The sequence below is a fragment of the Rousettus aegyptiacus genome, unplaced genomic scaffold (assembly GCF_014176215.1).
Source record: "Rousettus aegyptiacus isolate mRouAeg1 unplaced genomic scaffold, mRouAeg1.p scaffold_m13_p_18, whole genome shotgun sequence".
Lineage (NCBI taxonomy): Eukaryota > Metazoa > Chordata > Mammalia > Chiroptera > Pteropodidae > Rousettus > Rousettus aegyptiacus.
In genome coordinates, this window is record NW_023416293.1 from 13,546,015 (window position 1) to 13,559,628 (window position 13,614).

General features: G+C 56.8%; 1 protein-coding gene across 1 annotated transcript; it reads right to left on the reverse strand.

The window, feature by feature from the left end:
* Positions 1-3,225: 3,225 nt before the first annotated feature.
* On the reverse strand, positions 3,226-12,570 carry ATP6V1G3 (ATPase H+ transporting V1 subunit G3). Its single transcript, XM_016150555.2, has 3 exons — positions 12,366-12,570; positions 4,983-5,083; positions 3,226-4,068 (listed from the first exon to the last, which is right to left on the reverse strand). Exons 1-3 carry the CDS (start codon positions 12,445-12,447, stop codon positions 3,895-3,897), a joined length of 357 nt encoding a protein of 118 aa, XP_016006041.2. The 5' UTR covers positions 12,448-12,570; the 3' UTR covers positions 3,226-3,894.
* Positions 12,571-13,614: the final 1,044 nt, after the last annotated feature.

Genomic DNA, 13,614 nt, shown 5'->3' on the forward strand with positions numbered 1-13,614 from the left:
CGTGGCGACCAACATGCACGTCTACCCCTCACCCCTGTCCTTTGATCGTGCGGTTGACAATGGTTCTTTATTTTATAATCACGTTACTGGACTGCATGGATGCGTTACGTGGCACTCGCGATGCGTAGCTGTTTTTGAAGCCAAAGTTCTGGTGGGTTTTCTTCCCTCCCTCCCTCCTTCCTCTCTTCCTGAGGGTAGGTAGAGGTAGAGAATTTTACCACATTTACAAATAGTTTTGGGGGAAAAATACTATGTTAGTTTCATTCAAAATGATGATTCGCAAGTCGGATTTTTAGAATGTTTCCTTTCACACTGGCTTGCTTTACAGCAACTTTGCAGAGAGAGCAGCGAGAGCCCTCCCGGGCCACAGGGCCATGTCCCCCCGACCCCCACGCCGGGCACTGGCATCGCTCGTGCCGGTTAAAGAACCCACGTTGCTCGCTGTTCAGTCTCAAGTCTGCACGTCACCCCCATTGCCGGGTCCCCCTGCCGCCCCCTTCCTGCTCGGGACCCCTTGGGGGGTCACGTGACACGCGGCCGCCGCGCCTGCTCGGGCTCCCCCTGGCTGGGCCCTGCCCCGGCTTTCGAGGGCCGCGGCAGTGTCGAGGGGTGCCGGCCACCTCGCACGGCGTCCCCCACGCGGCCGGGGCGGCGCTCAGGGCTCGGGGGCGGGAGGGCGCAGGGACGTGTCCGTTGGTCGCGTGACTGCGGGGCTTCTTCACCGCGAAGTCCCGCCTTCCCCGCGTGCCGGGAGGACGGCGGCGCCTCGGGCCACGCGGAGCGGTGAGAGGCGACGCCCCGCCCGCAGGCGGGGGGGGGGTGGGGGGGGTGGGGGGGGTGGGGGTGGGGGGGGGCGGGTGCCCGTGCGAGTCGCCCGGGCTCTTTCCGGACAGATTCGTCCATGTCCCTTGCTCCTATTGATCAGGCTCTTTATTCGCATTGATGAAGACGGACAGGTGTTCGTTTTATGCGGTGGGTCTCTCGGCTTTTTTAGATTTTGCACAGCGCGTCTGATTTAGTTTAGACGTCGGTCGTACCAGCTGGACGCCCGCCACAGAGGCGATTCCGGAAGCCCCCCCGCGTCCCGCCCGCGGACGCGATGCCACAGGGGTGCTGCCCTCGGGCCGTGCCTGCCGCGCCGAGCCCGTCTCCTCGCAATGACGCATCTGTTCTGGTCACCTCGCTTTCCGGGTGCCGGCGTCTTGCAGGGCCAGGCACGCCCGAGGGGCTGGGCAGCGAAGGTCCCGGTCGCAGCGAAGGAACAGCCCTTCGCTCTGGGAGGGGACGTGTCCCCGGGCGGGAACGGAATCCGGTGACCTCGGCCTCACTCGGAGGCCGCCCTGCGCTGCCGGGCTGCCCAGCCACGCCGCGGAGGTGGTGGGGAAGGGGTCGCTTTGTCACGTAAGATCTGCAGCCTGCAGTGACTGACGCACACGGACCAGCCTGACTACTAGTCAAAAAGCCGCCGCGTTAGCCAACAGGCATGTCTGGCTCTTTTTTTTTCCTGACGAGACTCTCAGTGCTGATCACACTGGTTCGTGTCTGCAGAAACAGTCCTGCTTTCTGTGCCGAAAAAGAGGGCTTTTCCTTCACGGAAACGTAATGAAATAGCTGAATCCCATGCATCTGCGTCCTTAACAACGTGTGTCAGACAATCAAACCCGTTAAGAATTCCCGTCTGTCTTTCTCCGCTCGGTTCCCGTTACGTGAGTTCAGGGTGCCCTCTGGTGCCCCGGTGCGGGATGGAGCCTGGAGGAGCTGTAAGCCGGGCGTGGGCCGTCCCTGCTGGGCCCTGGGTTCTCTGCGGCCGCCTGTCGCCTGGCCGAGTCGGGACACCGCGTCCTGGCTCTGGCTGAGCGCTGCCGGTCTCTGGGCGTTGACGTTGCCCACACTTACCGGCGCGGGAAGTCTCCGACGAAAATACAGCCGGGAAGGAATCCCCCCAAACGTAAGCAGAAACACGTGTCTCTGTGCTTTTACGAGTTTTAAGCACGAAAGGAACCCACCAATAAAGCAAACGGTAGTGCCCGAGATAAGAGACGGAAATCCCAGCTTTACAGACGCTTAGTCTCCTCCCGCCCAAACGGGGTGAAGGAAAACGGGGGTATCCGAGGACAGATGTTGTCTGATTCCGTGGGCTTCTGAAAACAGATATTCTCTGAGTCTGCTGAGAACTCGAGCACAGAGAGGAAAATGTTCACCGGGGAGAGAGGCGTTTTGCAGAGTAGGGAACTTCTTTGCTTCTGTTTCAAGCCAACCGGCCTCTCCTGACCGAGCGGTCTCTGCCTCGACTTCCCCCCCTCCCCACGGGAAGCTTCACCCTTTCTCTGTGCGGGAAGCGAGTGTGGGGAAGCCTCTTTGGGTTCGGGGCCCCATCCAATCAAGGCACAAACTGGCACGATTTTTGCTTTGTTGTTGAAATATGGTAATATTTCAGAAGCCCGGTGGGGGGGGCGGGTAAGGGGTGTGACTTCCCCTCCCAGCCCCTCCGGGAAGGATCGTCGGCCCCATTTAGTGGGAGCGGGAGAGCTGGCCCTGGGAACCGGCGTCACACACACCTGCCACCTGAACCTCGCTTCCCGCTTCTCGTGGGGCTTTGGACGCTTTGATGGGAAGGGGAGGAGGAGCTGTTCTCTACCCGGCTTCGTGACCCTGACGGCACACTTTCTAAGGGGTGGGGTGCCGATCGTGAGAATTGCAAGCCATCGACCTCACCGGGGTGCCCCTAAGTAGAATATTAGTTACCGTCAAGCGAGCAGTCGCTAATGCACAGAAACGATGCGGATCCCGCAGGGGGAGCGTCCCCCCCGGTGAACGTCGTCACGGCAACGGTGCTCGGTGCGCGTCACACGGAGCCGTGATCTCTGCGCTTGTTTCGGTTGGCGTTTTCCTATCCACTCTGACTCGTTCCGAGCATTTCGCTTTTTGGGTTTAATATCGCTGGAGAAGCAGAGTCGTATTTTGTACACATTTCTCAGTTGGAAAATGCCTGAACGGTGCACGTCCTCGGGACGTGCTTCGCGGCGAGCGGTGCCCCGGCCGCTCACTGTGGACCGGCCGCTCGGCGCGCCGCACTCCAGCAGCCACGGTGTTCCGAGTGTCCTTACGGTCGCTCGCACCTCTCCCTGACTGCCCCCCCCGGGGGAAATCCTCGCCATTGCGGAGCTATGCCCGTGTGGATGAAAAACGTGCTTAGATGCTAAAATATTCGTGACTCCGTTCACATGCATTATCAACTCGTGTGTATTTTTTTTTTTTTCGGTGACCGAGAAAGCTCTCGTAAGATAAGTGAGTTATCTCTGAAACACATAACACCTTTTTTCCTGTGTCAAGAAACTAAACCCTGGCAGCTCTGCCATCCGAGAGAGCGTGAGGGTTCTTGGAAAATGACTAATTCGGTGGGACAAAGGTACGAAACCAGATCAGAATGTAAACCTGTGTGAGTTCCAGAAAGTATGGGCTGCTGGGGACAGGCACGAACTCCGGCTGCGTTTAGATGCAGACGGAATCGCTGAAAAAAAATGACCCCACGCTGCACAAGCAGAGGACGGAGCCGCAGGAGCGAACACGGCTCTTTGAAATTGGTCTGATTCCCCCCCTACCCACAACTAGGACTCCAGTCCATGTTTTTTTTTTCAAGTGTCAAAAAATAGTTGCTCTTCTACCTTGACTTGCTGCGAATTAAATGACAAGGTCATTACCCGTTGCCAGGAAGAGGGGACAACTCTCTGTTTACTTTTAAGCGCAGTGCAGGTGGGCGAATATTTATGGCACATTGAAATCTGGGGATGCAGAGGAAGTTTCAGATTCACCTTTTGGGTTCGTTCACACGAACGCGAAGCCATGACCAGCCATGTGGCGCGTACACGCTTCGCCGGGCGAGAGGGAGCGCGCTTAGTCGGCGGCTCTGTAGTTCACATGGATTTCCGGTTTCACGTCACAGACCATGTTCAAAACCTGTGCTAACACGCTTTCCACGTGCGTGTTGTAGCTTCCGGCCAGTTCTTTTACCTTCTCTAGCGTCTGCTTGTCTATTTCGTCGGAGAGATTGCTCTGAGAGCCCATTATCTGCAAAAACGAAACAGAATTCAGTGCACTGTCTGTCCATCACGTTAAACTTTGTCTTATCAGCTAAGTTTAGCCCATTTATCCGTGATGGTTCTAGGGCGTGCACATTATGTGTTATTTTTCCAGAATTTTTCGGAGAATGGATAAGATCCCTAACATTATAAGTGGGATGGATGAAGTTTCTTAAGAAAATGGGAGCTGGCCATGGTAAGTGACTTGTCCTTCAGATGACCTCCACCCAGTACAAATTGAATGTACTTTCACTATCATTACACTATGCACAGACTTTTTTTTTTTAATCATACTTTTGTGCATTTATAACAGTTCCCATTCAGTTTTTCTATCTTCTCTATTGCTTTCTTTCTGAATTAAAAGTCTGGAAGATAGAGTTGAAAGACATCATTGAACCCATTTTTGCTGGTTTTTAAAGGGGAAATACTGGTTTGTCGGTTTTTTAAAAAAAATTATTGAAACCGATTAGAGCTTGTGTTTCAGGAAGATACATCCACAGCATGCCCAGTAAATCCTGAATTCACCAAAGGAAATTTGGCCCAACAAACTCACTCTATGACACTGTGTGACACTTTTTATCGATTCTGCTGGCGACGGTCATAGACAGAAAACACGTTTTCTGAAGTTTTTTTTCTGACTCAAATATGCTAGTGAATCGCCTGCGGTAGGAATAGTACTTTAATCCCTTCAATTTGTGCATCTGAAAATATGATTTTTAATGCATCCCGTGTGCGAGATAATGACTACTGATTGGCAGCGGGCGACAAATCCAAAAGCCTTGACCGGGAAAGAGAGAAGCCAGCGGTCCGGTGATGTTTGGGGTCCGGTCCGGCGCTCGGCCTCTGCTCCGCCCCGTGAGTCCCCTGCGCCGCGCAGAAGCCGGCCCTGGCCGCCGCGCTCACCTTGGCCTGCCTCAGCCGGAACTCCTTATCTCGGAGCATCCTGTCCTGGTCCACCTCGGCCGCCGCCTCCTCCTTGGCCTGCTTTATCCGTTTCAGTTTTCCTGGAATTCGACAGTGGCGTAGAAAGAAGGACATGTGTTTTTCAACACGCGTGGAACCTGCAGCTAGATTTCCAAATACGTACGGCGAGGTGCACATTACTCTCCGGTGATTTTCCCCCCCCCCTTGGAGTCTGTAGAGCATGAAAATGACAACATTCTCTCACGTAGCGTACCTGCCCCCTGCTCGCAGCGGTCACAGCCAGAGAACAGATGTTCGCGGTCACTTACTGGGGACACATTATCAGGCCAGGTTTTCTGTCCGGATCTGCTGCCGGGGGCCCCCTCCATCCACACCAACTGGATCTGATCTAACACTGGCAGAGCTCCAGACCCTGACCCTACAAACTTGCAACTCAGACTCTATCAAACCAACCTACAATTTTTTAAAGCCTTTTATTGGGACTTTTTTTTTTCTTGCCATTTCTCGGCTCTAGGATGTCTGATTAAGCCCTACGACACATCAAAGTGGAGATATATGTATATATATATATATTTTTTTTCTTTTCCCCCTAGTAGCTTGCCCTGAGGGGGACTTGAAAGCGGTCGTAAAACCAATCATTTTTGATGGTTAGGAGCTGAGTTAAGTAGCTCACTTTGCTTGTATTAAGAGCAAAGGTGTAAGCCTTCAGCCTGCAGACAGTACAGCAGATGTAAGTTTCGGACAAACACGGTGCTGAGTGGGTCATTAGCTAAGCACATGACTTTCGGGGTAAGCAGAGGAAGTTTGGGGGGGTTATAGACCGATATTAACTGCCGCGGTGCCTCTACTACCCACCACCGCAGGCGCTGACGCTCGGTGGTCATTAAAACTTTAAAGAAACTCTGACCTGTGTTCAAATACTTCTCCTCCTGAGTCTACCGTCTCTCTGCTCCACTTAAAAACCTTTATTCTTTTTCATTTCACATAGTCGCTTTTCCCTGACAATGCCTCTTAAGCTTCTGTTTGTAATTTTTGTCAAGGGCTTCTTGGATCGTGCGGACTGTGAACCAAATATCTGTGTTCTGATCAAGTAGCATAAAGGAACGTCTTACCGTGAACTTTTATCTGTCGTCTAGATACACGTGTTCACGCGCTTTTGTTTCTGGGTCTCTTGGCAGCGTTCGAGTGTGCATGGTTCCTCAACTTCTCTCCCCGCAAGGCGTGAGCTGCTTTGCACATTACTGTGCGTGTACGGACTCGGGATACAGCGGCTCAGGGCTCTTTTAATTAATGCCAGTTGCTCTCGAAGGGGCCTCGATCGATAGACCTCACTCAGAACAGATATTTGCCTCTGACTTTGTCCTCCCTAAAGTCCAAGTTCTGCCGAAGCTTGAGGTTCAAGGACCTCTTCCTTCCTGACTCACGCTCGTTACCGTATCGCGTACACGGGGTCCTGTCCTCCCCAGACACAGGGGAGTCCCGCACGGCAGAGTGACGGCCGGCGGGGGAAACCCGTCTGTGACCCCGCTCTTCTCCCTTACCCCCGCTCGTCGTTAACATCAGGATAAAAATATGTTTACGCTTATTAACATTTGCCTAGGAATCATAGGTCGTGGGGCACAAAACCGTTTTATAAAATAAGTCACGTACGACATCATCTTAATTCCATTATATGTGAAAACGTCGCATTTGAAGTCGGGGCTCTCGTAAATAACAACAACCACCACCAGCAAGGGCAGCCCCGTCTCTCTAAGCCCTGGCCCTGAGCCAACCCCGCCACCATTTCGGGGGCCCTGAGTGAGCCGCGCCGTGGTGTGTCCGTGACTCCCCGCCGTGACACCGGTCACCTGCTGGTTCTCGTTGGATTAGGAGAGCCACGGGCGGACGGCCGCCGGCCCAGCCGTGTCCTGGCAAGACTCGGCCGCTGCCCGTGTGAGCCGCAGACGCCACCGCGACTTCATCCGGGGAAGAGCCCGGAGCCCCGAGGGCCCCGTTTCGCCAGAACGGAAGCCGCGTGCGTCGGGCCCGTCCCCCCGTGACCCCCCTGGCCTCGCTGGCTGCGAGCCGGGGCTTCCGAACGTTAGCCTCAGGCCCCTTTCTTCTGAAGCATGAAGAGCAGGGCACAGACACACGAGCGTCAGAGAGCCGGTCCCCAGGCGGACCCAGGGGCGTGCGGGCTCCCCGGGCCACGTTTCGGGCCTTCGTTTAAGAAGCGAGGTCGCCTCGTGCACTGTGATTTTCCGTGCAGCCCGAGCCGCGTGGGGGGCAGCGCCGGCCCCTGGGTCTGTGTTGTGCTCGTCGTGGCAACGGGGTGGGGACCGAGCTCGAGGGGCAGTGGACAGCGGGAGGAGAAAGGGGGGGCTGCGGCCTCACCCCGGGGCAGGGCCGGCGCTCGGGAACGAGAAAGAGGCAGAGACACGCGGCAGGTGCGCGGGGAGGAGGCTGCGCGCCCCGCAGGCGGTGGTGTGGACGGCGGGCTCCGGGCCCGGGGCGCAGGGCGGGCGGCCGGCATCGCGGGCTGGACGGCGTGCACGGCCCGGGCGCCCCTCGGGGCCTCCAGAAGGGCCAGGCCTGCCGGCGCCCCGGGCTCCGGGCCTCTCCCGCCGTGAGGTGGCTCAGTCCTGCTGCTCGGAGCCACATGGTTGGTGGCGCCGAGTCACAGTGGCCCCAGCAGAGTGACACAGGGGCTCAGTGGGAAACAGAGACGGCAAAGCCCGCGGGCCGGTGCCCCCGCGAGGGCCGCAAAGACCGGGTGCACCGCGGGCGTGTTCGGAGACTCCGCCCTGTCGCTGGGAACCCGCTGTGCTCTGTCCACCACCCAGAAAAAAACAAACGACACCAAAAAAACCCCAAAACCTGCAAAAACCTTTCTCGGCTTTTTGGGGTCGTTACTATCACGACAAAATCAGCCCGGGTCAACAAGGGCCACGTTTAGCTGTCCTCCCACACACGTCGGGAAAAGGAGCGAGTCCCCAGGGAAGGAGAACAAGGAACGGCCTCATCCGGGGCCCGAGATGGTCCCTCGTCTAACTTATTCATCAACCTGCTTCCCGGGTCTGTCTTGTTTCCCCTTTATGTGTACTTTCCTTATCAAAAAATGTCACAAGGAGTTTGGTGTAGATCCCGCAATGAGTATAATCAAGTGGAATTAATAGAATGAAAATGGCCCGTGGTTATTATTTTAATATGACCCACTTGAAGAAATGAAAGTCCAATATACTTACCAGCAGCCCATTAGTCTGTGGGCCGTAAAGAAGGAGAAAGGATTTACGAGCCCACAAAGCGCGCGAGGCAGGGCCGTGGAGTTCCAGGCCACAGCTCCTGTTTTATTAGTTTATTAAAAGTCATGTCTTCCTGAACCAAGATATCCCCTTGCGTCGTGAAGAGTTTACTAAATCAGGGGGCCCGATTCAATAGCTCAGAGTAGCTGCATCTTTGAGAACAGACAGGCAATTGCCTAATTTTCATAGACCCACAAAAACTAATCTGCGTTGCTGTACTAGCCGCTGTATTATCTAAGCGGAAAGTAGAAATACTTTCTTAGGTGTTAATTTTGCCCTAGAGTGTAATTCAGTGAGGACCTCGTAGAAGACTGTGCTTATGAGCCCGTCGGGGGATTGTGCTACTTTTTAGAACAGTTAGTTCCAATGTCCCTGCTCGTTCCGTTTCTCTCGTATTCGAATATTTGCGTTACTCGCCATGTCTCTCAATCTGTGTCCCATAATGCAAGTTGTCATTCTGCGTTGAACGCAAATGCTATTTTCGGCGGCGTCCGGAGTGGACAGATGGTTTGTTTGTGGGAGAGACGGTAGCGCGTGTTTGAAAATAAAACACGGGCTCTTCACGCGATGCCGACTCGCGTGCGCCCGAGCGTTTGAGGAGCGCGGTGTCCACACAGAGCTGTGTTCTCCACGTCTGTGACAGAGCTCGGTCCTCCTCACAGGTCCTCACGGGAAGCAGAGCCATCGCCTAGTTCAGAGAAACGCAAACCTGCGTCCCTCCTGCTGCGGGCGGGACCTCGAATGTCTAGTCTACTCCCAGTCGAAGATACAGGTCGGGGCCCCAACCCCGGAGACAGGAGGCAGGTCTGATGTCCCGTCCTGAAAATGCGACTTGTCCTGGACCGGCCTGCCCACTTCTCTGTGTTGATTAATGACCAGTTTTGTAGGCGAAAGCCGGTAACCGCATCATTGAAACTGATGCCAACCCACTGCGACTCCCTCTGGATTGGACCGACCCGTGAGGCTGTTTTGCCCATAAGGATCTGTGTGCGTGTCCTAACTAATAAATAGAGTTGAATCCATAATCAGCAAATAGAGGCAAATAGCGGAACTTTTCCGGTCACCTTGCCGGGAGCCGTCCAGGCCTCCCTAGCTCCAGGGCACGTTGGCCCAGAGCTCGCAGAAACTGCGAAAAAGAGTGAAACCAGCCCGTTCTAGCCCATTCTTCCGTAGTCATTATAGTAATACGCAAGTACGCACATTACGTATATTAGACATAAAAGTAACTCCATAGTGCGTACTCTGCTGTCTCAGGCGCGGTTTCCAAACCTCACAGCGTCTTGGCTGTATCTTTATTTCACTGAAAGAGAAGATGGAGACTCAGAGATGTTCCGCCGCTCAGACAAAGAAACTCAGGTTTATACGGACACAGAACGCCGAAGCTCCCCCCCCCACCCCTCACACGGTCCCTCCCCGCAGCCAGCGGCCAGCGACTGTCGGGGAGGAGGGGGCCGCGTGTTCCATTTCCGGACCTAACAGCAGCCTTCTGGAGATTTCCTGGGTCCCCAGGTCCGCAGCCCGTCTCTGCGTCCTTCACGGCCAAACGCCTGCGCCGTAAACAGTGTTCCTGCTTTTGCAGCGTGATGTGTAAATGCTCCCACCTTGTTAATCCTGCATTTTCCTGAAGCGCCGGCCACCTGAGCGGCTCTGTTTTTCCTCTCCCTCCCTGTCCCCGGCGCCCCCCCTGCTGGGTCTGGGGACGAGTCCTTGAGAGGCCTTCAAATGCACGGATTTAAGCCAGAGAAACGGTGGCTTTACTGGTTCTCATCCTGAGTCTCTCTGGCCTTCGCACGTGGCAGGTTTTAGAGTGACTCTCTTCGTGAAAAAGAAAAAAGTGAAATATTTGGGTTTATGCAAACGGCGGCGGCCCGTAGCTCTCACGTCATCCTTCCTCTGTGTCTCTCTGTCTCTCTCTCTCATGCTCAGTTGTGTGTTTTTTTCTCACTGGGGCATCCTTTAAAGAAGAGTCTGGGTCTTCTCATCAGTGAGAACACATCAAAACGGCTTAGAAATCAATCGACACCCCGTAAATACTTATGAAATTACATGAAATGCACGAGACGAAAACTCGTGAAACAGGAGACATTACCAAGAGCCAGATCCACAAAGCAGCGCTTTATAAGCAAACGACTCCCGCCCAGGGACAGACAGACAGACGACCGGCCTCGAAGCCCGCCCTGGCCAAGGCGAAGGGGGCAGAGACCGGCATTCTCCGGAGGACTGAGCGCAGGGGTGACTTGCTGAAAGTCGAAACATTTTCCAAAACATTGGCAAGGCCTGGGCATTTCTATTGTTGGTCGAACATTCGTGAACGCAGCCCATGGAAAAAGGACACAAATACGGACGTGCCCGGCAGACGCGCCGGACGTTCTGTGTACAAACGGCGCGGGGCGCGTGTCCCAGCGGGGAGGCGCGGCTGTCCACGCGGAGCTTGCTCCCCGGCGGCGGGGGCCCAGACGGAGGCCCGAGGCGCGCCGGCCCGGAGAGCCCCGCCGGTCCGCAGCACCGTGGGTCACGAACGGGCTCGGGACAGCGTCAGCTTAGTTTCTTCCGTGATGAGGAAGCGAAGGTAGCGTAATGGTCACATCCGGAAACGAGCCGTTCTTCTGTGCTGGACATTTCTAAGGTGGTTTAAGAGATTCGAACGGCGGGAAAGGGAGTTTTCGACCCTGTCCCAACCGGCGGGTCACGGACCGCTCCGTTTTCTTTACGATCACTCGGCACGCACGAGTCGTTCGCACGGCCGGCTCTAGAGAAGGGAGCGGCAGCAGGGAAGGTCCGTCCCCATCACCTGCCGCCATCCCGGCCAGTGCCTGTGCGTGGACCGGCCGTTGTGGCTGGCGCCCACGCTGCTGGGCGATCGGGAAGGAAGATGGGAAACCCCGGGAGGCGAGACGGCCTCCCTCCCGGCCCCCCGCCCGGCACCGTGACGCGCTGACCCCACAGCCGCTCGGCAAAGCAAACGAGCTCTCGTCCGTCCCCACGGCGGCCCGGTCACCGCTCCGGCCTGGTCCCTGGTCTCCGCTCCGGCCCGGCCCCCACGCTCGTGCAAACAGGCGCGAGAGCCACGCGCCAAGACGCGGCCCCTGCCTCGCTCAGCTCAGATTCTAATCAGGACGACGTGACCGCACGTCGTTATAGAGTGAGCCGCGGTCCGACACGGGACGAAGGGAGGGCTAAGGGAGTGTTGGCCCCGGCCGCCGGCGTGGGAGCTGCCAATCCGGCCGACGCGGGCATCAGACCCCCCGCGAGCCCCGAGTCTGCCGCTCGCCCGCCGCGAGGACGCGGGCCAGCCGCGCGATTTCTCCGGCGTCATTTTCCCCTTTGCAAAGAGGGTTAACTAAGATAACCCCGAGCGTGGCGCCTGGAGCGAGCTTTTCTATTTTTCACAATTATGACCTTTGGCAAATCACGGCCGCTCGGCCGCTACACACCGAGGACGCTGGGCGCGCGTCACCCACGCGGTGGTTGTGAGAGGGCGGTGGGCGTTCACCGGGAACGCCCCGCACGTGCGTGTGCGGACGCGGGGCTCGGCGGACAGAACCTCGGAAAACGAGCACAGAACGGGAACAGTTCAAGCGCTGGCAATCGAAAGCCATCCAGGGCGGGTGGCAGGGAGCGATTAACGGTCGCTCTGGCGATTTAACAGACACAGGGACGGATGGACGAGGGACCCGCTCGCGCTTGCTCGCTCGCCAGGGAGCAGCTCGTTCTGGAAGTTGTTTATCTCTTACCCGGCTCGCAGTATTGAGACACCAGGGTGTGGTGACATTGGGGAAGTGGCCGCCGAGGCTTCAGCCTCTGTCCCCACAGCTCCAAGGACTCTTGTCACTTCGTTTCACGCATGGCCTCTCTACGGGATGGATCTGAGTCAGGGAACTTCGCCCCCTCCCCGTAATGGTGGGGGACCCATGCCTGGGTGGTTTCGGTGACCTGGCCGAGGTCACGGGGGGAGAGCAGACCGGGCTTGGAAGCGGAGCTGGCCTGCCCCTGAGCCCCGTGCTCGGCTCTGGACGCCCCCCCCTTCCCCCTGTCCACTCTGTGACAAACCCCTCGCAGGCCAGAGGGAATGGGGACTTACTTTTCTTGGCGTCCTCCAGCTTGTCCTTGGCCCTTTTCTCTGCCTGAAGGAGCTGGTGGATCCCCTGGGACTGGCTGGCCATGACGGCACACTCGCCACAAGCCCGGCAGCTTCTGTGAACCCAGGGCAGGGACAGGTCTGTTTATCCTCACAGAAAGCGCCACGTGACTCAGGTGGTGGTGTCAACAGTGAGCTCCAAACACAACTGTTTGTCCCAAAATGGGCCGGTCAGCCGGAGAGCTGGGCCCTAAGGAGAGCCCAAGGGCGGAGTCCAGCAAAACAGGTCACGTCGACGCAGTCTTGAGCTACAGAAGAGGAGTCCGCTGGAGGGGGGTGGCTGGGAGGGGTCAGGCGGGGGGCTTGGGGCTGGGAGGGGTCAGGCGGGGGGCTTGGGGCTGGGAGGGGTCAGGTAGGGGATTTGGGGCTGGGAGGGGTCAGGCGGGGGGCTGGGGAAGATGGCTCTTCCTCCTGGTGTGGGAAGATGCCAAGTCTCCTAAAAGCTCGGAGCGACACGACGTCGCCGTGACTTGAACAAAGTCCTTAATCAGACGCTCGTGGGCAGAAGCCTCCGCGTCCCCAGGGCATGGCGGTCCCGGCCGAAGCAGACCCGTCGCTGTGCGAGGCTTTCTTCCCCCTTCTGATCAGTTTCCCAAACGACATGATGCGAATGTGCGAGTCGTGCAAGTCGTCTCAGGGGACGTTACACGTCCCGACGTTCACTCGGAACGGAGAAGGCGCGTTCCGCGAAACCCAAACACGGTTCGGCACCTTCTCCGGCCGTGGCAGCCGCGCGAGCCGTGCGTCACGCTGGGCCTGGCCGTCGCGAGGGCGAATCCAGACGCTCCGCGCCCAGCGGCGCCCGGGCTGACTCCCGGCCCGGCGGGGCCCGCGCGCTCCCGTCAGAACCCTGCCCGCGGAGCCCCCGGTGGCGGGGGCAGCGTTTTTAAACGACGTCGGGGTTCAGTCGGGGCAGCGGCCTCCCCCGCGGTCCGTGCCGCTAACACACATCGTCAGTGAATGTTCCAGAAGCAGCAGATTTTCTTCGCGTTTCTCCGTGTTTAAGGTCGCACACATTTACGCCAGACGGTTTCCTTCTCTCCCTTTATTTAATGAAAGTTTTTCCTGCCACCTGGAAATTAAACCGAATGACACACTTTTCTTCAATTTGAGTGGTATACGTCATTTTTGAGGTCCGTTTTAGTGGCATGATAACGTTGATGATTTCTCTGCATCACTATACAAGGAACAT

Bases quoted from the DNA above. Each gene is read 5' to 3' on its own strand.
- ATP6V1G3 (XM_016150555.2), bottom strand. From the start codon at position 12,447: ATGGCCAGCCAGTCCCAGGGGATCCACCAGCTCCTTCAGGCAGAGAAA. The intron at 5,084-12,365 runs GTAAGTCCCCAT...GTCGAATTCCAG, and splicing joins GCTGGAGGACGCCAAGAAAA to GAAAACTGAAACGGATAAAG. The intron at 4,069-4,982 runs GTGAGCGCGGCG...TCGTTTTTGCAG, and splicing joins TCCGGCTGAGGCAGGCCAAG to ATAATGGGCTCTCAGAGCAA.